This window comes from Heteronotia binoei, chromosome 3 (assembly GCF_032191835.1).
Source record: "Heteronotia binoei isolate CCM8104 ecotype False Entrance Well chromosome 3, APGP_CSIRO_Hbin_v1, whole genome shotgun sequence".
NCBI lineage: Eukaryota > Metazoa > Chordata > Lepidosauria > Squamata > Gekkonidae > Heteronotia > Heteronotia binoei.
In genome coordinates, this window is record NC_083225.1 from 183,527,019 (window position 1) to 183,551,411 (window position 24,393).

General features: G+C 46.8%; 1 protein-coding gene across 12 annotated transcripts in view; it reads left to right on the forward strand.

The window, feature by feature from the left end:
- DLG2 (discs large MAGUK scaffold protein 2) overlaps window positions 1–24,393 on the forward strand; it is a 1,647,444-nt gene that overhangs the window by 1,252,245 nt on the left and 370,806 nt on the right. For 9 of the 12 annotated variants that reach the window (XR_009555217.1, XM_060234983.1, XM_060234984.1 and 6 more), the window contains one exon: window positions 7,933–8,091. The exons of the other annotated variants lie outside the window; for them this stretch is intronic. Coding sequence is in view for 8 of the 9 variants with exons in the window: in XM_060234983.1 (XP_060090966.1) it covers window positions 7,933–8,091 (159 nt within the window). In the remaining variant the exon portion in view is untranslated. The remainder of the gene's footprint in view (window positions 1–7,932; window positions 8,092–24,393) is intronic. 12 annotated transcript variants of the gene reach the window in all.

Sequence of the window (24,393 nt, forward strand, 5' to 3'; positions counted from 1 at the left end):
TTCCAATCGACCAATATATATCTTTATCAGTACACAGATACATATAGCGGGTTGAATCCAGCACATATGGTATTAGGATAGAGGAAGATTCCACACTTTGGTGGACAATACGGCCTATTGCAATAAAAAAAATGACCCTTGATCTACAATGCAATCCTAAGCAGTGTTCGACCCTACTCAGCCTACTGATATCAAGGGCTTAGGAAGCATTGAACTCTGTTTAGGATTGTACTGTTATTCACACAACATTGTCCCTTCCAAAAATCTGCCGTCCTGTCATAGGGCTCTTTATTCAGTTCAACATGGCTACTCTCTGAAGCTTATTCAGTTTTGTCTTACAGTGAGATGGAGGGAACTTGAAAATGGAGCTTAAGATCACCAGTAAGTAGGTTTAAAAAAAAATGGAGGAATTGGCATTGTTTCCTATTTGTGTCAGATAAACCTGCATGGAAAGTGCTTCTTTCTTCTCAGTCCTCTGCATTCTAACTTGGAAGCCGTTCTCTCTGTGCTGAGTGGACTGTCCAAGTCAGTGTGAGCAAGACTGCCAACCCAATATATATATATTTTAAATCCTCTTTAAAAATAAATGCTTCAAGATTACTTCCTGGAGAGAACATAAGAACATAAGAGAAGCCATGTTGGATCAGGGCAATGGCCCATCCAGTCCAACACTCTGCATCACATAAGAACATAAGAGAAGCCATGTTGGATCAGGGCAATGGCCCATCCAGTCCAACACTCTGTGTCACATAAGAACATAAGAGAATCCATGTTGGATCAGAGCAATGGCCCATCCAGTCCAACACTCTGTGTCACATAAGAACATAAGAGGTCATGTTGGTTCAGGCCAATGGCCCATCAAGTCCAACACTCTGTGCACATAAGAGAAGCCATGTTGGTTCAGGCCAATGGCCCATACATTCCAACACTCTGTGTCACATAAGAGAAGCCATGTTGGATCAGGCCAGTGGCCCATCCAGTCCAACACTGTGTGTCACATAAGAGAAGCCATGTTGGATCAGAGCAATGGCCCATCCAGTCCAACACTCTGTGTCACATAAGAACATAAGAGAAGTCATGCTGGTTCAGGCCAATGACCCATCCAGTCCAACATTCTGTGTCACACAGTTGCCAAGAAGCCCAAGTGCATCAGACAGGGGTGTCAAACTCATTTGTTATGAGGGCGGGATCCAACAAAAATGAGACCTTATCGGGCCGGACCATGTCAGGCCAGGCCATGTGTGTACCTGTTAAGATTAGGAAGCAGAGATATAAACTTTATAAAGGACACAAACAAACACAAAGATTTAAAAAAAAACCTTAAAACATGCTTAAAACATTAGCACTCATTGGTTTTAAAGGTACTTCCTTTGTATTTCTCCCTTGGGCTCCAGGGAACTAGGCAGAGGAAGCTCTGGCTTTTTCCTTCCTTCCCCAGGGGACCAGGAAGTGGAGGAGCCTCAGCCAATAGAAGGAAGAGAGGCTTGGCTCAGTAGCTCTGCTGAGTGATTGAGAGACCCTGGCAGAGTCTGGAGTTACCCAGCAGACTTGTGAAATGATATGTTCCCAGCTGCAGAACGTTTGGTGCTCAAAGGTGTTCCAGGAAACCACTGGAGCATATTCCTGAACACCACAAGATGTTTGATTGCTTTCTGCATAGAAATCAGGAATGGCGAGAGGGTGACAGAAGACCAGGCCTCATTTTGGGCAGGGACTCACAGGAGTGGAGCTCTGTAACCTCTAAATTTTATTGTTCTTTCTTTCTAGCCCCCCCCCCAAAAAAAATTACTTACTTTGGGCTACATTGTTCAAAAACCCCTGTGAGAATTTCGCTGAACTCTATGATATGACAAACTTTCTAATATTGTTCCCCTCAAAAAATGAGAAAATAACCAAAACATATAAAGCAGACGATGGAAATCTTCATAATGCCACTGTGGACACATAGGAGAAAGTAATTTAAAAAGTATGATGGGAGTTAGGTTTTATCAGGAGTCGTTTTGCAGAAAAATAGGTGGTGGAGCTCATTAGCATAACTCATTAGCATATGCAGCTCCCCCACCAGCCAAAAGCAACCCGAAGCAAGAAAGGAGAGCCCCAGGCGAGTGAGACCTGTTTGGATTGGCTAGAGATCCAGCCAGCCCAAGCAGGCCTCACTCACCTGGGGCTCTCTTTGGCCACCAGCACCCCCAATCAAAAGGCCAGCAAGCCACCCGCCATCCAAAATCACATAAGGAATGGAGAAAGGGTGACAGGGGTTTCTCCAGGGGTTAATGAGAGCTGCTGGGGGTGTGGCAAAGCTCTTGGTGGCTGGCTGGCTGCCTGCTCTCCTAGTCCAGGGATTGTTATGCAGCTGCACCTGCTATTCAATGGACAAGGTAGGTAGGTGGGGGGCCCTCAGAGAGGTTCAGGAGCTGCGCTTCTGTGAGCTCCTGCTGAATTCAAGACCTGGGTTTTATTATAACAGTTCTAATTCAAGAAGCATTTTAAGGCAGATGCTGAGCTGATAGAATTAAGTGCACCTTCCGGTGATGTCAGGGGCATGCGGCATATGCAAATGAGTTATGCAAAAGAGTTGTGCTAATGAACTCTGGCATGTCTTTTTCTACAAAATGATCCCTGCAGAAGTCCATGGGGAACCTCAACCCTGCCCTTGCCTTGTCGTCAAATGCTGTATTTTCCCATCATTCTGTTTTTCAAAGGCTGTATAAACACCTTGTTCATACACTTGCCTCATTCACTGGTGCCATTTACCCCTTTCTGTTGAAGAACGAAAAAGGGGAAACTCAGGGCGGGTTGTGTTTTTGGAACAGTTCTCCAAAGGGGGGCTGTGCTCTCAGAGATAGTGGGGCACCTGGTTAACTTTTTCCCGAAGTCAATACCTTATCAAAGTTAGCTGCCAGGTCTCAGTTCTGCATGAAGAAGACACTAACCAATCAGTCAGTCCCGTTTCCTGAAGTCAGATAGTTCAAGCAGTGATGGAGGAGGTGTATACTGTTTTGATATGACTTCAGATGAGGCCTTGGCACTTGGAAATAAGTTGGAGAGGTTAGGCCCATTAGAAATTAAGCCTTTCCCTTGCTAGCTTTCTAAGGATGGTAGGAGTAATGGTAGAGCAGAAGAGACATTTCTGTAAGTAAGCCCCGATTGCCTCAAGAATTGCACCATATTTCTGAGTCTTGGCTCGTGATAATGACAAAGGTTTCCCAGGTATTTCAGGAATTATGCAACAGCCAGGTTCTTCCTTACCTTCCCCTGCCATTAAACCCTTCCTTTTTTCACCTTGGCTATGACATGTGTCCTTATTCTCACCCTGCTACCGATTAAAAAAAAATTAAAAGCCTCTTCTCCATTGTATCACCGGTATTTTGTTCCAGCATGGATACTGGCTATGATTTTTGCCTTTTTCCATTGACTCTGGTTTCCCATCTCAGATCAAATCCTTTGCTTCTCCATCTGTTCTGGTATCTGTACCTCACTTTCTCCAACTCTGTTAAGCAGCATCTGGACATGGGCTTGCTTGGGGACTTCCACACGGAGCCAAAACATCTCACACCTTCTGTCCTCTTCTACCGTTCGAGGGCAGTGGGTCACATATCAAAAACAGCATTGTTGCTACTGATGACTGAATCTGTTCCAAAAGCCACATACAATAAAGCCATTCATACAAGCTACCCGATCCTACCAAATCTATAGATGTGAACTACCCCCGGATTCCTCAGTGTTGGTTTTTTACCACAAACAAAATTTGGCTTTGCGATTCCTGGCTCTACAACACTGCTGTGGTACTATTGCATGATATTTCAGGTAATGGTGTGTCTTTCTTCTAGGGAACTAACTGAAAAGTAGGGCAGGTTCTCCATTCCCAAGATGCCACTTATCATTCAAATTTGTTGTCAGCACTCACATGATTTTTCTGAGGTATGCATTTAAGAAGAGGTTGAAAGAACTGAGAGATCAAATTGCCCTCTCTGTCTAAGAGGCCTTCAATAAAAGTTGTGTTGGCAATTGCGGGGTTAAAGAATATGATGACTGAATGCTGCTCAAGGAGTAAGTGCTCTGCTCACAACAACTTTCCAGGGACAGACATTTTCACTTTGTAGAGTTACTTCAGTCCTTGGATTTTTCCAAAGGGTTTGGCCATTCTTCTTCATCCATTATCAATAGGCTAATGAGATCCCTTCATGTCCTTTGGTAACAGAATTGAAAGGAACTACTTCATTTATACTTAGGGACTAGAACACACCCAGTGGGAGTTTTGTTTAGACTGTTATGTTATATCCTAAGCTACTGTTGAAGATACTCTTAGTTTCAGAAGAATTTTTGCCACATGACCAAGGAGGAACATTTGAAATAAGTTTTGTGATATTATTGGTTCCTGTACAATATTCTGGGCTACAGGAACTATAAAAGAAGTCCGATGTAAGGCCAAAGATAGACTCATCTTTAACCTGACTTTTAAATAGATTCTCACAACCATTTTCCCCCATCCCCAAGTTGACTTCTCCAGTAGATTTTGAGATACAGTACTAGCCTTGCTTCATGGTTTCCTGTTGTTGTTTTTTAAGGACATGGCAATTTAAATGATGGTATGTGTTCTGACCATCACAAGATCAGTCTATCTGAGATCTACTGAAAAAGTCAACTTGTGCTGCATTTGCCATATCAAAAATAGTTGTATTCATTAGACCGTGTTTTAATGAGATGAGTTGAAACATACATAATCCACTCCTGTTCTGCCACACAGCCAAACCTCACCAAATACCCAGTGGTTTTCTGAACATGGTATATATATGCAGATATGGCTGTATCCCAGGACTCTTGCTAAATGGTAAGACAGGCCTTCTTCTGATGGGACAAGTCCTTGAGAGAGAGACTCCATACATAAGAGGAAGGTTCTTTACAGGACGGAATAGAGGCATTGGGTTGGTTCCTACAAGCTTTTTGGATTGATCTTGCTCAGCTGCTCTCCTCACTGCAACCCCTGTCATTTGCAGAATTTGTCCATGTGGGTCCCTGTCTCTAGCAAAACCCTTTTGGTAGTCAAAAATGACCCCTCCTCCCTCTTTCGCCAGCAGAAAAACTGTCGATTCAACCCAATATTATACAATAACAGTCTAAATTTATGACTATAGTCCAGTTTGGAAACCAGAAATTCCTCGTTCTACAACTTGCACACGTTGAAGTAGTTTGTTAGTTACTTAAAACAGTTTAGACCCCCACCTAGCCATATTTTCCTACCATGTTAACATACAAAATTATCACATTTATTTTTTATTTATTTAGTAGGTTTATATTCTGCCCTTTCCCATAATGGGCTCATGGCGGATCACAACATAAATTGGACAATAAAAACCTACCATTCAAATTTAAAACAATACAATAAAAATGAAGCAGTAGAACAATAAAACGAAATAAGGTGCATCACTGGCGCAAAGGGCACATTTCACAAAATACAACCGTTGACCCAAGAAGAAGTGATGGTGGTAATAATCAGATTCGATATGACATTATCTTAACAGAATGAATAAAAGTGCATTGCATTACTGGCCAAGGGAAAGGCAGGTCTGAAAATTCATGATCCAGCTACTCAGGTGTTCGTTATGGTTCTCTCTTTGTCTTCAAGTTCTCGTGTAGATCATTCTCAATAAAAAAAAATTGGTTTTCAAATAATGGAAGGCTGTATGGTGATCTTAAATGGGGAAAAAGAATACCTACTCTGTCACCTTTTGGATTATTAATGTGCCACCTAGTTTAGGAGGTTACATTGTTCACAAAGTCGATGCACGTCATATGTTCAACCTCCATAGCTTTTTACTCAGATAAATACAATTTTTGCTGTATTGATGCTGTATGTAAAGCCAAGCAAGGCTTTCTCTTGTAGCGTCTGCAGAGAGATTTGCCGAAGCCAAAAGCAAATGAGAAACCAGGGAAACAAAAGGACAAAAAAAATGAAATTTATTCTGTGTATACATTGTCAAGACTCACTGTGTCTTTTTAATTCTATCTAGGGAAGCTCTGGAAATGGGATTTTACAGTGAAAGGTATTGAGATGAGTGTCACGAAAACTGATTGTAGTGTTACCAAAAGAATGAAAACCATTTTGTTCAGATTGTTATTTTCAATATTGAATCTGCAGGACCTTTTTGGGGCGAGGGGAGGTACCATTTGTCCACTTCTAGGCCTGCATTATCACTTGAGTGTTCAGAATATCATGTTAGCTACTGTAATGTACAATGCATGCTAATGAAGATATGTACCTGGATCTGGGGTTCTGGTGATACAAATGGCCCTACGCTCGCGCAGAGCTTGCGAGAAACCTCTCTAGATGTGATTTCATGAAGAATGACAGAACGGAAAGCCAAGAATGAGATTGCTCCTTTCTGATGTTACCAGAAAAGCCGGTGTTATCAGCTACCTACACGATGAAACTGGAATTGTAGATGTTGAAAGATTTACTGTTTGAGACTTGAGGGTTCTGGGTTTTGGCTCTACAGTGCAGCACTTGAACCGACTGATCCAGAAAGCCATGCTTATTTTGATTCACCATGGAATGTATTTTCTTTTTACTGTTGTCTGTGCCGGCAACCAAGATGAAAATAGTTGTCCCAAACTATTTGTTCCTCGTGGAAAGCATTTATTTAATTATATAGTTTCAGAGCTGTGGTGAAACTGTGAAAGGTGTTGCCTTTGTTCATTGTGCCATTTTGAAGGGCTCCTTTTCTAGAACAGTGGTTTCCAAACCTATGGACCATGGTCAACTATCACAGAGTTGGAAGGGGCCATAGATGTCATCTAGTCCAGCCCCCTGCTCAATGCCGGATCTGCCTGGGCCATCTCTGGCAAGTGTTTGTCCAGCCACTACTGCTTAAAGACTGCCAATGAGGGGGAGCAAGCTCACCATCTCTCTCGGTAGCTGATTCCACTGTTGAACTCTTACATCAATATTCCTTATAGCTTTTGCATGGGTCACCATCTGCCTTGCTGGTGACAATATTAAAACCCCTCTAGTCATCCAAGATCAGGGAAGCCACCTGACCTGCTGGTCACACCTTCTGCTGTGACCAAATTCTATCATAACTTTGTGCCTTTTCCCCACTAAGAATGGATAGAAGTCTGGAGTGCTTATATCCATGTTGAGTTGTCCACAACTTTTGAACAAGGGATTAGCATTGCTCTGCACCCCCCCCCCCCCGCCCCCTTTCCTTTCCCAAGGGAAGCACTGATGCAGCTGCATAACACTTGACCATCTTAGCTCACCTTGCCCATGGTCCACTGGTGGATCACTTTGGCCTCATAGACAATTTCTGCTTCGAGAACTACCGCTTGAAGAGCCACTGTTTTAGAGGCCGGAGCCATCCTATATGTTGTTTTCTACAACCCATCAATGCGTCACTGATAAATATATAGCTATGGAGGCTCCGCAAATGCCTTTCTGCCTTCGCAACAGCCAGGGGCTTCTGCACGTTGTCATTCTCGTAGTGTGAATGCGTGTGTGTGTGTGTGCCTCATTTTAACCGCTAAGACGATACCAAGTTGTGTGTCTTGCTTTTTTAGTATTTGAGGTACTGGTAAAGTATAGAACTTTTTTTATTTTAAATAAAGCACCTCGATTGGGTTCCGGAAGGTAAGAAGTAACCTGTCTAGCCAGGCTGAAGAGCGAAAACGTGATGGTACGGGCATGGTTGCCGCTTTACTTTCTCTAGCTGTCTTTGTGTTCCAGTACCGTGAATTTTCATGTCCTTAATTCTTCGTGACGAGCGTTCTGTACCTTAACAGAAGGTTGCTTTTCTTCCCCCCCTCGGTATATGTATCTAATTCTTCTGTTTAATCTTCTTTGCATGCTTGGCAGTGCCGTTGGGGCGTATGTTCGATCGGTTCGCGCATGTCAACTCCCGTCTAATCTCTTATTCTTGTCTCTGTTATCACTAGGCCTCCTGAACCAGTTTACAGCACTGTGAACAAATTCTGTGATAAGCCACCTTCTCCTAGGCACTATTCCCCTATCGAGTGTGACAAAAGCTTCCTCCTTTCAGCTCCCTACCCCCACTACCACCACCTAGGCCTGCTCCCTGACTCTGAGATCATCAGGTACTGCATGAGCTTCTTCCTCACTTCCGCACGTTCGGTTTGCATGCGCGTCACGAGAAATGTGTGAATCCGACTCTCGCTTCTAACCTGTGCACTTAAAGTACCCTCCACAAAGGCTTGTGTTCACCCGACTCTCAACCACCATAAAATGGGCTACCAATATGAAACCTGATTTGTTTGTTTAATTAACCTGATTAATTTATTTTGCATATTTATTAGAACATTCATACCCATTGCTTGTGGTTCAAGGCATCCGGAGTTGGGCTTGGAGTTGCTGGGGTTTGATAAAGTTGGGTTTGCAGAGATGAAGGTATCGGTGCGTGTGTGTGCAGAGGGTGGAATAGAGAACTGTACAAGGGTGTACTCCGGAAGGAAGTTGAGCCACACACCAGCACCTAGTATTAAATCAGTGTATTTACAGTCTATATACAAAGCTACTAGTGCGGTGAGAAACATACAGAGTGACAAAGTGCTCCGCCAGGATCTAACTCTCGACTGAGAGAAATGCACACTGGTATTGCAGTCCTTATATATGCAAGTCAGCCAATCAAGGCAGTCCATATAGTGCTGACTTCAGCAGGTACTTTCCCTTAGTCATAGTCCAGCCAAAACCGGCTTGCTGACAAGGTTGATCTGACCTCACCTGTCAGATAGATCCACCTGCTTCTTCCTTGCTCCTGTCATGCTGAGGAAGGAGGACTCAATACATTAACAGAAGGATGAGTCTGGATCAATGTTCCCTCTAAGCTGCAGAGACTTGTGAGCGAAAAATCAATTTTTTGAGCTACTGACATTAAAGTTGGGAGCTACTGCATGAATTAGTGTGTTCTGGAGTCATCCTTCCTGAGCGAAGACAAAAATGTGTGAGATGGAGGCTAAAAATCTGTGAGCTAGCTCACGCCAACTCAGCTTAGAGGGAACACCTGGTCTGGACTAGGGTTGCCAATTCCCAGATGGAGCCTGGAGACCTCCCAGAGTTAGTTGAGCTCCAGTTCCCCTGGAGAAATTGTCTAGAGCAGGGGTGTCGAACTCATTTGTTATGAGGGCTGGATCTGACATAAATGAGACTTTGTTGAGCCGAGCCATGTGTCAAGCCCCGTCCTTTTCTTAGAGATGGCTGGCTGGTTGGGCCGAGCCATGTCGGGCCGGGCCGTGTGTGTACCTATTTAAGATTAGGTAGCAGAGATATAAATTTTATAAAGGACACAGGAAAAAACCAATTTTTAAAAAAATAAAAATAAAACATGCTTAAAACATTAGCACTCATTGGTCTTAAAGATGCTTTCTTTGTATTTCTCCCATGGGATCCAGGGAACTGGGCAAAGGAAGCTCTGGCTCTTTCCTGCCTTCCCCAGAGGACGGGGGGGAGGAGCTTCAACCAATAGAAGGAAGAGAGGTTTGGCTCAGTAGCTCTGCTGTGCGATTGAGAGAGCCTGGTAAAGCAAGCTCTCCCCTGCTTCTCCCCAAGGAAGGAGCCTCAGCCAATGGAAAAAAACAGAGGTTTTGATCTGTAGCTCCTGTGAAACTGAGCAAGCCTTGCAAAGCAAGCTTATGCAGAAGGAAGCAAGAGAGAGGGAGAAGGAAGTAGATGAAGCAGGGGGCCTGATAGGAGCCCTCCAGGGTCCTGATTCAGCCCCTGAACTTCATGTTTGACACCCCTGGTCTAGAGAGTGGATTCTATGGCTTTATATTCTACTAAGGTCCTGCCTCTCCACAAACCCTGTCCTTCTCAGGGTCTGCTCCCAAATCTCCAGGAATTTCCCAACCCAAAGCTGGCAACCTTAGTCTAAACCCTAATACTGGGTGGTTATCTTGCTTTAGGCTGGAGGAAGCATTCAAGCTGTGTTTAGTGGAGTAGTGTAATAAGGCCATTGAGTCAAGCATTGGTCCATTGCAGTGCCCAACCTGGAACTGCCAACCCTAGTCTAAACCTTAACACTGGGTGGTGGTTGTCCTGTCTTAGGCTGTAGGCAATGTTCAAATGGTGTTAGTGCAGTGAGTACGATACGGGCCATTGAGTCTACCACTGATCCATTTGACCCAGGATCATTAAGAAGAAGATGATATTAGATTTATATCCCACTTCGAATCTCAGAGTCTCAGAGCGGCTCACAATCTCCTTTATCTTCCTCCCCCACAACAGACACCCTGTGAGGCGGGTGGGGCTGAGAGGACTCTCACAGCAGCTGCCCTTTCAAGGACAACCTCTGCCAGAGCTATGGCTGACCCAAGGCCATCCCAGCAGCTGCAAGTCAACTCAGACTGGCATGCCTTCTCCAGGTTTCTCTATGAGAGGATGTTCTTAGACCTTCTCCATGAGGTTCTTTTTTTCATCAAGGCTTTTGGGGATTGAGCCTTCTTAGGACCAGGACCAGCTGTAGGGCATGTGTCACCCCAGGCAGACTCCCTGCTTGCTGCCCACCCCCTGCCGCCACCACCCCCTCCCTCCGCCCACCCACAGCACCACATATGAACATATGAAGCTGCCTTATACTGAATCAGACCTTTGGTCCATCAAAGTCAGTATTGTCTTCTCAGACTGGCAGCGGCTCTCCAGGGTCTCAAGCTGAGGTGTTTCACACCTATTTGCCTGGACCCTTTTTTGAAGATGCCAGGGATTGAACCTGGGACCTTCTGCTTCCCAAGCAGATGCTCTACCACTGAGCCACCGTCCCTCCCCAACCACAACAAAGCACCGCACTCCACCACCACCACCACGTTCAGTGGAGAGCCGCTAGGATAAGTTCTACGCGCTTCGACAGACAGGGCCCAGGCATCAGAGCATTCTCTTAAGATAATGCAGGAGGAGGCTTCTCCCCCTCCCTTCCAGAACTGTATGCCCGGGCCCTGTCTGTCAAAGTGGGTAGGGCTTATCCTAGCAGCACTCCTCTGAGCACGCGGGGGGCGGAGCACAGCACTGTGCTGCACTACACTAGGGAAGGGAAGGGAAGGGAGGGGGTAGGCAGCAGTGGTAGCAGTGGCGGGGGGAGAAAAAATAGACATTTGCCATGGGCACCAGGAGGTGGGAGCTCAATTCAGTGCCCCCTCTCCTGGCACTGTAGGCAAATGCCTAATTTGCCTAGTAGGGCAGCCGGCCCTGCTTAGGACTTTCTCCTTGCTATATCACACACTTTTCTCTGCCTTAAGATAATCAGGAGCCTTTGAGTACCTCAAAGATCAACGTTTTATTCCAGCATAATCTTTTGTAGACTAGCATCTTCTTCTTCAGATGCACTGACCTCGTCAGCAACGTTTCCGCTAAGCTGCAGAGTCTTGTGAGCAAAAGTTCTGCTTTGTAATCTGGTCATTTTTATATTACATTTCCACACTTTCTCCCAAACTTCTAAATCTATATTACGTCCCAAGTTTTGGGCCCACTTGACGATGCAATCTTTGACTATCTCATCTTGCATCTTTAAGTTTAAAAAGAAAATTATAACGTTTTGTTATTAGCTTTGTTTCTGGTCCAAAAACTATCTTGTCAAAAGGTGACTGATCTTTGGCAAAGCCAATCATTTTATCTTTTGCGAATCTAGATTGGATTTGTAGCTTCATCCACCAGTCTACTATAATCTCTTGTGAGCTACTGGCATTAAAGTTATGAGCTCCTGCACAAATTAGTGTGCTCTGGGGTCATCCTTCCTGAGCTAAGACAAAAATGTGTGAGCTGGAGGCTGAAAATCTGTGAGCTGGCTCACACTAACTCAGCTTAGAGGGAACACTGCTCATCAGATAGTAGAGAAATATGCTGTTGTCTGCAAAAGTTTATGTTGAAATAAAATTGAAATAAAATAAAATCTCCAAAGTGCCAGATTTCCAGCTTATTTTTGCTATTGCAGACTTACATAGCTCTGCAACACTTCACAACTACCATAAGAGAAAGAGGTAATAGCAACTGAGTTGAGGTCACCAACCCATGCGAGGTGGGCTTGGTTGTACCTATAGAAGGGGAAGAAGAAGAAGATGATGATATTGGATTTATGCCCCCACCCTTCTCTCTGAATCTCAGACTCTCGGAGTGGCTCACAATCTCCTTTACCTTCTTCCCCCACAACAGACACCCTGTGACGTGGGTGGGGCTGAGAGAGCTCTCCCAGAAGCTGCCCTTTCAAGGACAACTCCTACGAGAGCTATGGCTGACCCAAGGCCATTCCAGCAGCTGCATATGGAGGAGTGCGGAATCAAACCCAGTTCTCCCAGATAAGAGTCTGTGCACTTAACCCCTACAACAAACTGGAAGGAGAGGAGGCCAAAGAAACAATGCTGTAAATATTTAATTAGAATATTTTTATACCACCTTTCCAGTTGACCATGTTACCCCAGCTGGTGCACGTGAATAAATTAAAACATTTAGACAATTAAAAGCATTTAAAAAATAAAAATAAATCTCATAAAAACATATAACCAAACAATGTCAGATCCTTGATGGAGGGCCAATAATAGTTAGTGGGGGTATGCCAAATGAAACAAAAAAGTCTTCACCTACTGGTGAAAGACACTAATAGAGGGAGAAGAAGAAGAGATTGGCTTTATATCCTGCCCTTCACTTGGAGTCTCCGAGCAGTTTACAATCTTCTTTCCCTTCCCCTCCCCACACCCTGTGAGGTAGGTGAGGCTGAGAGAGCTCTGAGAGGATTGCTCTTGAGAGAGCAGCTCTTCCAAGAACTGGTGACAGACCCAAGCTCACTCCAGCTGGCTGCATGTGGAGGAGGGGGGAATCAAACCCGTTTCTTCCAGGTTAGAGTCTGTGCACTTACCTGCTCCACCAAACTGACAGGTGACTCTCCCTGAGGAAGGAGTTCCAAAGTTTTGGCGCCATGACAAAGAAGGCCCTGTCTCGAGTTGCCGCCCATTTAGCCTCAGAGGGCAGTGACATACATAGCAAGCCCTCTACAGATGACCAGAGTGAACAGATAGGTCATATGGGAGAAGGCCGTCCTTAAGAGATGTTGGTCCCAGGCTGTACAGAGCTTTAAAGGTCAATACTAGCACCCTGAGTTGAGTCTGCAAGCAAATTGGAAGCCATTGTATATGGAACCAGACTGGAGATCTATGGCCCTTACAACCTGCTCCAGTCAACACTCTGCCCACAGCATTCTATATTAACTGCAGATTCCAGACATAAGAACATAAGAGAAGCCATGTTGGATCAGGCCAATGGCCCATGCAGTCCAACACTCACACAGTGGCCAAAAACCCCCAAGTGTCATCAGGAGGTCCACCAATGGGGCTAGAAGCCCTCCCACTGTGCCCGCCCCCCAAGCACCAAGAGGACAGAACATCACTGCCCCAGACAGAGAGTTCCAACAATAGGCTGTGGCTAATAGCCACTGATGGACCTCAGCTCCATATGCTTATCCAATCCCCTCTTGAAGCTGTCTATGCTTGTAGCCACCACCACCTCCTGTGGGAGTGAATTCCTCATGTTCATCACCCTTTGGGTGAAGAAGTACTTCCTTTTATCCGTTCTAAGCTGACTGCTCAGCAATTTCATTGAATGCCCACGAGTTCTCATATTGTGAGAAAGGGAGAAAAGGACTTCTTTCACTACCTTCTCTATTCCATGCATAATCTTGTAAACCTCTATCATGTCACCCTGCAGTCGACGTTTCTCCAAGCTAAATAGCCCCAGGCGATTTAGCCTTTATTCATAGAGAAAGTGTTCCAACCCTTGAATCATTCTAGTCGCCCTTTCCTGCACTTTTTCCAATGCTATAATATCTTTTTTGAGGTGTGGTGACCAGAATTGTACACTATTCAACAGTATTCAAGGGCAGCACCATGTAGAGTGCATTGCAGTAATCTATTTGAGATGCTCCCAGGGCATGCAGCAGAGTGGCAAGAACTTGCCTGCTCAGGAAGGGCTACAGCTGGCTCACCTGTTGAAAGGCACCTTTGGCTCCCGCTGCCACCTGTTTCTCCAACAGAAGTCCTGGATCAGGGGTCTTCCACCCACCCAAGCTGTGAACCTGCTGAATGCCTTTGCATTCCACATTCAGGAAGGGTGAGAGAAAATGACGGATACCATAGCAACAGAAGGTAGTAGTTTCCCGGGAAACCCTGGGGTCTAACAGTTGCTGACATCCCTTTCATCTTCCAAAGATGCTGGTCACTCTTGTTTGCTTCAGGTGCTGGGGGTTTTTTTATGCCAGAGATGTTGTTTAGAAATGCAAATTAATTTTGTGTGTTATGCATACCTGCCTCGATTAAGAGAACAAGAGCAATGCAAAATCAAAAACGTCTTGACCAATGAAAGGCGGAATTTCTATTTGCGGCGGACAGTAGGTTAAGTGTGCGGACTCTTATCTGCAAGAACCGGGTTTGATTCCCCACTCCTCCCCTTGCAACTGCTGGAATGGCCTTGAGTCAGCCATAGCTCTCACAGAGTTGTCCTTGAAAGGGCAGCTTCTGGGAGAGCTCTCTCAGCCCCACCTACCTCACAGGGTGTGATAAAGGAGATTGTAAGCTGCACTGAGACTCTGAGATTCAGAGTGAAAGGTGGGGGTATAAATCCAATATCATCTTCTTTTTCTAGGCTTTAGCAGCCCTGGCTAGTAATTTGAGGGTGGTAGTTACATTTTTGTGTGTGCATGACATGGTGTCAAGGCTCAGCAACCCTATAGGTTTTTTGAGGGAAGAGATGTTCGGGGTGATTTCCCACTGCCTGCCTCTTCCTAGCAACCTTGGAGTTCCTTAGTGCTAACTAGAGCGGGCCCTGCTTAGCTGCCAAGATCTGAAGAAGAAGAATTGCAGATTTATACCCCGCCCTTCTCTCTGAATCAGAGACTCAGAGCGGCTCCTTTATCTTCTCCCCCCACAACAGACACCCTGTGAGGTGGGCGGGACTGAGAGGGCTCTCACAGCAGTTGCCCTTTCAAGGACAACCTCTGCGATAGCGATCAGACTAGCTTGGGATATCCAGATGAGGGCAGAAAAAAGTTACGTCATAGCCAACTTGTGCCGACCCCGTAGGGTTTTCAAGGCAGGAGACATTCGGAGGTGGTTGGCCGTTGCCTGCCTCTGCTTTGTGATCCTGGGCTTCAGGGGTGAAATTCTAGCAGGAGCTCCTTTGCATATTTGGCCACACACCCCTGATGTAGCCAATCCTCCAAGAGCTTACAAAAAAGAGCCTTGTAAGCTCTTGGAGGATTGGCTACATCGAGGGGCGTGCGGCCTAATATGCAAAGGAGCTCCTGCTAAAATCCCACCCATGGTGGGTGTAGTGTATCGTCAGCCAAACGCGCCATGCGCAGAGGCGACTGGGCCGTCCCAGGCACTCCAGCGTTGGGCACGAAAGCCCCCGCCAATCACCAGCTGTGGCGGGAAGTTTAACAGGTCAGGATTGGCCTGTCCTGTCCAGTAGGCTGTACCGGGGATTGTACATAAGCGGAACCCGGCCCGCGTGCTCTCTCTCTTGCAACGTGCTCCTAATAAAGAATGTTGCCCTACTTGCGTCTCCCATCTGAGTACGTTACAGTGGGCCTCCTTGGTGGTCTCCCATCCAAGTACTAACCAGGGCAAATCCTGCTTGGTTTCCAAGTTTTGATATGTTCAGGCCAGCTTTACGTGTTTGGGCTCGCCAGGTCAGAACAGTTATATTCCTACCCCACTTTTCTGCCACCATTGAACTCATGGCAGGATACATAGGAGTTCTATGGATGTTCACACTGAAGCAGGTTCTTGGTCCATCAAAGTCAGTATTTTCTAGTCAGACTGGCAGCAGCGGAGTCTCAGGCAGAGGTCTTTTCCCATCGCCTGCTGCCTGGCCCTTTCAACTGGAGATGCTGGGAATTGAACCTGGGACTTTCTGCATGCCAGGCAGATGCTCAGCCATTGAGCCACAGCCCTTCCTTGTGTGATACTCAGACATTTCTAAGAGCGTTTGAAAGATGTTGCAATCTGAACTTCTGCAATAGAACATAAGAACTCTCTGTCTGGGGGCAAGTGATGCTCTGTATTCTTGGTGCTTGGGAGGGGCAACAGGGTGAGGGCTTCTAGTGTCCTGACCCCACCGGTGGACCTCCTGATGGCACCTGTTGTTTTTTTTTGTCATTGCGTGACACAGAGTGTTGGACTGGATGGACCATTGGCCTGATCCAACATGGCTTCTTTTATGTTCTTAAGAGAAGTCATGTTGGATCAGGCCAATGACCCATCCAGTCCAACACTCTGTCACACAGCGGCAAAAAAACCCAGGTGCCATCAGGAGGTCATTCAGTGGGGCCAGAAGCCCTCCCACTGTTGCTCCCCCCAAGCACCAAGAATACAGAGCATCACTGTCCCAGAATACAAAGCACCAAGAATAAAGAGCATCAGTTCCCTGTGGCTAATAGCCACTGATGGATATCTGCTCCATATGTTTATCCAATCCCCTCTTGAAGCTGTCTACACTTGTAGCCGCCACCACCTCCAGAAAATAATGCACATCCCTGTGCGTCTCCAGTCCATATATACACACACTAATCAAAATGGCTGAAAATAATCCACACGCTGCTACATTCTGTGAAGTGAGCCACTCCTATTGGAACAGTGTATCCTAAGAAGTATTCCTAACTGAGAGGAATCTCCACAGGTCTTTACCGACAGCCTAACTGAGCGTGGAGGCAAGGGTGGCGCCCGTTCAGCTTGTTTCATTAATCATTAAGTGCCAAAGCAAGAGCTGCCATTATGAATCAAACATGCAGAAACAGCGTGGGCTGCAACCCTTTGAAACACTTCAAAAACTGAATTCACCGACAGGAATTTAAGGAGACATGGACGTCGCTGCCGTCTGAAGTCCCATTAATGTCAAGGAGACTTGAGCATGACTCATTTTTTTCCCCTTTGTATGAGGGGCGATATCTTACTCTTGATCAAAATGGAAGTGTGACATTACATTTATGGAGCATTCTAAGCGTTTGACATACATTATCTCTTTGGAATGGAACCGGACTCTTGGAGACTAACAGAATTTATTCTGGCGGAAGCTTTTTATGAGTCACAGCTTACTTCATCCGTAAGGTCAATGCATTCGTGGCAATGCACATAGAGGTACACGTCACGCAAATGCACTTTATGGATGTACACTTCGTGTGTCTAAGACAGCAATCCCAACATGGTGACCATGGGTTCCAGCAGGCTTGCAGCACCTTTCCAAGTCCCCACCGACTGTTTTGAGAAAGTGGGAGGGGCAAGGCAAAGCTTCTGATTGACCATGGGAGATCTGATTGGTTGTGTAGATTTTTTAACGAAACATTGCTTTGGCAGCCACTGCCACCAAAGCACAAGTATTTCTATTGTGTGACTGAAGGTATAGAGTGGCAGCTGTTTTGTGACTGGCTCTGCCTCCTGTGGGAGCCATTTTTGGCAGCCATTTTGTGGCTGGCTCTGCCTCCTGGGGGAGCCATTTTCTGGCAGCCATTTTGTGGCTGGCTCTTCCTCCTGGGGGAGCCATTTTCTGGCAGCTGTTTTGTGACTGGATCTGCCTTAGGGCTGCCAATCCCCAGATGGGGCAGGGGATCCCCTGGTTTGGAGGCCCTCCCCTCGCTTCAGGGTCATCTGAAAGCGGGAGGGGAAAATGTCTGCTGGGCACTCCATTGTTCCCTATGGAGAATGATTCCCACAGGGTATAATGGTGAATTGATCCATGGGTATCTGGGGTTCTAGGGGAGTTGTTTTTGAGGCAGAGGCACCAGATTTTCAGCATAGCATCTGATGACTCTTCTAAAAATAATCTCCAAGTTTCAAAAAGATTGGACTTGGGGTGTCCAATTCTATGAGCTCCCAGGAAGGTGCCGCTATCCTTCATTATTCCAAATGGAGGGAAGGCGTTTAAAAGGAACATGATCCCTTTAAATGTGATGGCCAGAATTTCCTTTGGAGTTCAACTGTGCTTGCCACACTCTTACTGCTGGCTCCATCCCCAAAGTCCCCAGATATTTCTTGAGTCGGACTTGGCAACCCTTCTAGGACCCAGACTCGCGGCTCGCCATGCTCCTGGCCTGCCTCCAGCCTCCCCTTCTCTGATTTTACCTCAGAGGCGGAGCGGGCGATGGCGCTGCTGCCACCTCTTCTCGGCTTCATCTTAGCTGCTCCTCCGAGATGGGCTCAGCCTGAGCCCATCTCGGAGGAGCAGCTATGGTGAGCGGAGAAGAGGCGGCAGCAGCGCAGCGGCCAACCGCTCCGAGATGGGGCGGCTCACCACGCTCTTGGCACCGTTTCTCCCCCTCCCCCCTAGCTCCACCCCAGTGTCTCCTGGCTCCACCCCCAAAGTCTCCTGGCTCCACCCCCAAAGTCCCCAGATATTTCTGAAATTGGACTTGGCAACCCTACTCTGAATAAATTATATTTTTATCACAACTATGGTTTCTAAGTCTCCAGGAGACGCTATTACAGTTGATCTCCAGATGACCAAGATGAGTTCCCCTGGAGAAAATGGCTGCTGTGGCTAGGGCCAGGTGAGGTTTCCCCTGCCCCAGAGGATCCTCCCTCAATGTCGCTGGTGCGCCGGTCACTCTAGGAGCACCTGGGAAAACTCTATGGTTTTCCTGCATGTTCCAGCAATTTGGGAGGGAAAACTCTATGGTGCTACCGGAACTCTATAGTTTTCCAGGAAGCTCCTAGAGTGGCCGGTGCGTGACATCGCCGGCACAATGGCGTCACTTGTGAGTGATGTCATCGCGCCACATGTGCTTTGTGCATGCGAAAACAGACACCCCCCCCCCCAGAGGCTGTGAGGGACTTGGCAACCCTAGCTGTGGCAGCATGCCTTGCTGACGTTCCTCCCCTCCTCAAACCCCATCATCCCCAGGCTCCGCTCCCAAAATTTCCAGCTATTTCCCAACCCAGAGCTGGCAAATCTAATCACAAGGAATACTCTACTTCTTGAAGTGAAAAAGGCCTTTTAAGTGGTGGCACCTTCTCTCAACCCCCCTCCTCTCAGCAGCTCACCTACAGATACAGAAATCCATAGTGTCTCTTAATGCTCAAGGAACTCAGATTCATCCCTCCCTTAGTTCCTTTCCACCCTCCCCCAAATCCCAATTTCGGGAAGTGATTCATTTCATGCTTATTATTTTTAGTGCGAAGCGTCTCCCCAATTGACCATAATATCTCTTAATGCGTAAACTACACCAGCTGCTACCTGTTTTAATGATTAAATACTTCAGGGGAATACAAAGGAAGTGGAAAAGGTCTGGAGCCGGTTGTTAAGCGCTGTATTGTAAGCCCAGTGTCTCCCCAACTGTAGGATGTACCTTGGAACGCTTATCTGTCTCCCAATCCATAGCCCTTCACTAAACATTGTCCTCAACATTGAATAATTAGCCAGCTGGAGTGCTGTTGGGGAAAGTGTTACTTAATCCTAAAACCAGAGCGTCAGTACTGAGGGTGTGCCGCCTTTTAGTGACTCTTAGTCCACTGAAGAATGCTTCAAAACACTTAACCGTTCTTACGACAACCGTGTAAGGCTGGAGTGGCAAGTAGTTTTAAACAGGGCTTTTTTTGTAGCAGGAATTCTTTTGCCTATTAGGACACACACCCCAGATGTAGCCAATCCTCCAAGAGCTTACAGGGGTCCTAGTACAGGGCCTACTGTAAGCTCCAGGAGGATTGGCTAAAAGCCCTGGCTTTATCCCCATAATAGGTGTAGAAAAAATAGGATGTCCGAAGCCACCTACTAAGTTCAGGACACAGGCAAGTGTTCATAGTGCACTCTCTCCCCCGCCCCTCCCCATGCTACATCAATACAGTCTTTTTCTTTTTTCTTTCTAGTGTAGTGTAGTGATAAAGAGCAGCAGACTCTAATCTGGAGAACCGGGCTTGATTTCCCACTCTTCTACATGCAGCCAACTGGGTGACCTTGGGCCAGTCACAGTCCTCTCAGAGCTCTCTCAGCCCCACCTACCTCACAGGGTGTCTGTTGTGGGGAGAGGAAGGGAAGGAGATTATAAGCCTCTCTGAGACTTCTTTTGGTAGTGAGCAGCAACTTTGCTTCAGTTTGGTATAGTGGTTAAGTGCGCGGACTCATATCTGGGAGAACCAGGTTTGATTCCCCATTCCTCCACTTGCGGCTGCTGGAATGGCCTTGGGTCAGCCATCGCTCTCGCGGGCAGCTTTTGGGAGAGTTCTCCTAGCCCCACCCACCTAACAGGGTATCTGTTATGGGGAGGGAAAGGAAAAGGAGTTTGTAAGCCACTCTGAGACTCTGATTCAGAGAGAAGGGTGGGGTATAAATCTACAGTCGTCTTCTTCTTCAGTTTGATGTAGTGGTTAAATGTGTGGACTTTTATCTAGGAGAACCAGGTTTGATTCCCCACTCCTCCACTTGCAGCTGCTGATGTGACCTTGAGCCAGCCACAAGTTTTCTCAAAGCCGTTCTGCACAAAAGCAGTTTCTGCCAGAGCTCTCTCAGCCCCACCTACCTCACAGGGTGCCTGTTGTGGGGAGGGAAAGGAAAAGAAGATTGTAAGCCACTCTGAGACTCCTTTGGGTACTGAAGGGCAGGGTATAAATCCAATCTCCTCCTCCTCCTCCTCTTCTTCTTCTTGACAACTTGCCTATCATCTCCCCCAATGCAGCTCCTAGGAATCAGGTTTCTGCGGTACCATAGGACTTCACATCTTTGCTACTGCCACACACCTTCCATTCATTTCTCTGTGCAGTAGATGCCTCTCCATCGTCCCCACAATGAAACAGTTGGGTTCGCTGCATCTCACAGCATGCTCAGAAGATAGAAAGGAAGGGCACAGCAGAGGCATCCTCAAAAGCACGTTGGGGGAAGCCTGCGTCTGGTGGAGATCTCTATCGGCTGACCACTCCGGGATGAAATGGGGCGTTAATTAACGGCTTACGATGCAGCCGTAGCCAGCCCATGCCGTGTGAATCTACCATATCAAATGGCTTGTACGGGCTTCTGGGAACCTACGAGATGTGGATTTTATTCCATCATGTCTATTGCCAATTTCATGTAAAAAGGGGTGTGTGTGATTTTTGGAGGAGGGGGAGGGGATTTCCTTAGAGTGGTGCAGGGGTGGAATTCTAGCAGGAGCTCCTTTGCATATTAGGCCACACCTCGCTGATGTAGCCAATCCTCCTAGAGCTTACAAGGCTCTTTTTTGTAAGTTCTTGGAGGATTGGCTACATCAGAAGTGTGTGGCCTAATATGCAAAGGAGCTCCTGCTAGAATTTCACCCTTGGAGTGTTGCTGGGTTGCTACTTTCCCCATCAATCGCAGCCCCCCAATTTTATTGTATTTATTTCTGCTGTATGCCACCGTTCTCCCCCATGAGGACCCAAAGCAGCTTACATAATTCTCCACTCCTCTGTTTTTATCCTCACAACAACCCAGTGAGGTAGGTTAGGCTGAGAGTGAGTGACTGGCCCAAGTTCACCCAGTGAGCTTCCATGGCACAAGGCAGGATTCGAACCTGGGTCTCCCAGATGTTAGTTGGCAAAGGGGAGAAAGTGAAATAGCCGGCACTGCCAACTGAAAATAGGATCCTGGGCAGCTCCTTCGACACGCTGTTCCTAAGCTGTTCAACCTCTGATGTGCGAAGGAGAGAGGAAAATTTTAATTCGGCTAGCAAAAATGTCCAGTCTCCGGCCAACCTCTCACAAAAGACAGCAAAAGCAGGGGTTAAAGCTTTCTTTCAAGGTAGCCAAGTTGTCGCCTGGAGATTCATTTTGTCTCCTTCAAATTGCTATGAAAAGAGCAGGTAGAAGGAGAAGATGACTGCAGATTTATACCCCTCCCTTCTCTCTGAATCGGAGACTCAGAGCAGCTTACAATCTCCTTTAGCTTCTCCCCTCACAACGAACACCCTGTTAGGTGGGTGGGGCTAGAAGAACTCTCCCAGAAGCTGCCCCTTCAAGGACACCCCTGCGAGAGCTATGGCCATTCCAGCAGCTGCAAGTGGAGGAGCGGGGAATCAAACCCAGTTCTCCCAGATAAGAGTCCGCACACTTTAACCACTACACCAAACAGGCTCTCTAGCTCTCTCTGGTATAGGAACCATGGCTTCATTCTTTGCTCTTCTGACCTGCCTGCAGTTTTCTAGTTTTAGATACTTGGTGTATAACCTTAGTGTTGTGTTTGTCTATTACAAGTCTTATTATTTATCATCACCTGCATATAGCATCCCAACTCTTTGCATCTTACTGTTTCTTGAACTGGCCCTACCTGCCACTTGAAAAAGGCATCGTGTACCGTTACCTTTTGCTTCATAAGATTGTGAGTTCCTGGGAATGTCGACTGCATGCGCATTCTGTGTTTCTTTTCCTTCAGCCATGAGCCTGGAGGAAATGACAGCCCTCGCTCGGAGGCTGTGAATGCGACGGCAGTCTCTTTGTTGCAGATGGCCTCTAATACGGCAGCAAATGAATGTTCTTTCGGACCGTTCTTTGTTTTCGGTTTCGCGTTCCTTTCTTACCCTCTGGCATCTCTTGTTCTGCTTTCTTTCGGCTTGCGATTGACACTGGCGTGTTTTGCATGTTTTGAAATGTCAAAACCGCCCGCCCACCCCAAATCACTCATATCACTGGACTGTTGGCATGGATGAAACTGCTGTTCTGAAAATCCCGCAACCCGTTATACTTCCTTTGTTTCCAGAAACTGGCATAAATTACCTTTGCCAGTCCACCAGCTGGGGCGGGGAATTTCCCAATCCCCATCCCCCTTTGCCCGCTGATGTTTGGATAATTTTTTTTAAGACAAGCAACGCGTGCACCGTTATGTCACTTCCACAGGAAACCCGGAAGTTACAAGGGGTAACTCTAGGAATTCCTGGGAAATCTGTGGTTTTACAGAGGTTGGTTTTACCACAGATTTTCCAGCAATCTCTTGAGCTACCCTCTGTAACTTGAAGGTTTTCACCAGAAGTTACATAACGGTGCACGTGATATCATGCCCCCCCATGTCCCTATCCCCAAACCTCCCATCAGTTGCCAGGCAACCATAGCATGAACAAAACATGAAAGGAGAAGGACTCCGCTGCACACTCAATCAGCATGTGCATGTATAAAGTGCTGTCAAGTGTCAGCTGACTTATAAAGACCTCAGCAAGGGGGCTTTCAAGACAAGCGAGAAGCAGAGGTGGCTTGCCATTGCCTTCCTCGGCAGAGTCTTATGGTGACCCCAGCAAGTGAGAAACAGAGGTGGTTTGGCATTGCCTTCCTCAGCAGAGTCTTTCTTGGTGGTCTCCCATCCTGCTTAGCTTCCAACTTATGGTTACTCCAGTGAGGGGCTTCCAAGGCAAGTGAGAAGCAGAGGTGGGTTGCCATTGCCTTCCTCTGCAGAGTCTTCCTTGGTGGTCTCCCATCCTGCATAGCTTCCAACGTATGGTGACTCCAGTAAGGGGCTTCCAAGGCAAGTGAGAAGCAGAGGTTGGTTGCCATTGCCTTCCTCTGCAGAGTCTTCCTTGGTGGTCTCCCATCCTGCATAGCTTCCAACTTATGGTGACTCCAGTAAGGGGCTTCCAAGGCAAGCAAGAAGCAGAGGTGGGTTGCCATTGTCTTCCTCTGCAGAGTCTTCCTTAGTGGTCTCCCTTTCCAAGTACCGAACCTGCTTAGCTTCCAACTTATGGTGACCCTAGCAAGAGGCTTTTCAAGGCAAGTGAGAAGCAGAGGTGGGTTGCCATTGCCTTCCTCTGCAGAGTCTTCCTTGGTGGTTTCCCTTCCAAGTACCAACCCTGCTTAGCTTCCAACTTATGGTGGCTCCAGTGTGGGGCTTCCGAGGCAACCAAGAAGCAGAGGTGGGTTGCCATTGCCTTCCTCTGCAGTGTCTTCCTCGGTGGTCTCCCTTTCCAAGTACCGACCCTGCTTAGCTTCCAAGATCTGATTAGATTGGGCTATATACTATGCTGCCTTCCCTCCCACCAGTCAGCATAGCCTCAGATTAATAGTCCATCTCATTTTTGTGTTTCCCTTCCTCCCAAGAGTTTATGGCAGGACATAACTTCCCCAGAGTCAGAGAAGGTGCAATCTTCAGCATAGCTAATACCCTTCCAAACTCATTGACTTCAATAGGTTTAGAAGACTGTAAGCCTGTTTAGGATCATAGTCAGTGAGTTTTATGACAATGTAACAGTTGGCGCATGGTCCAGTCCAATGACTGTAGTATCTTGTAACAGGAACTCCCTTGCCTATTAGGCCACACACTCCTGATGTAGCCAATCCTCTGAGAGCTTCCAGGGCTCTTCTTCCAGGGCCTACTGTAAGCTCCAGAAGGATTGGCTACATCAGGGTGTGTGCCTTAATATGCAAAGGAGTTCCTGCTACAAAAAAAAAAACCCCTGGGCCGCACACCCCTGATGTAGCCAATCCTCC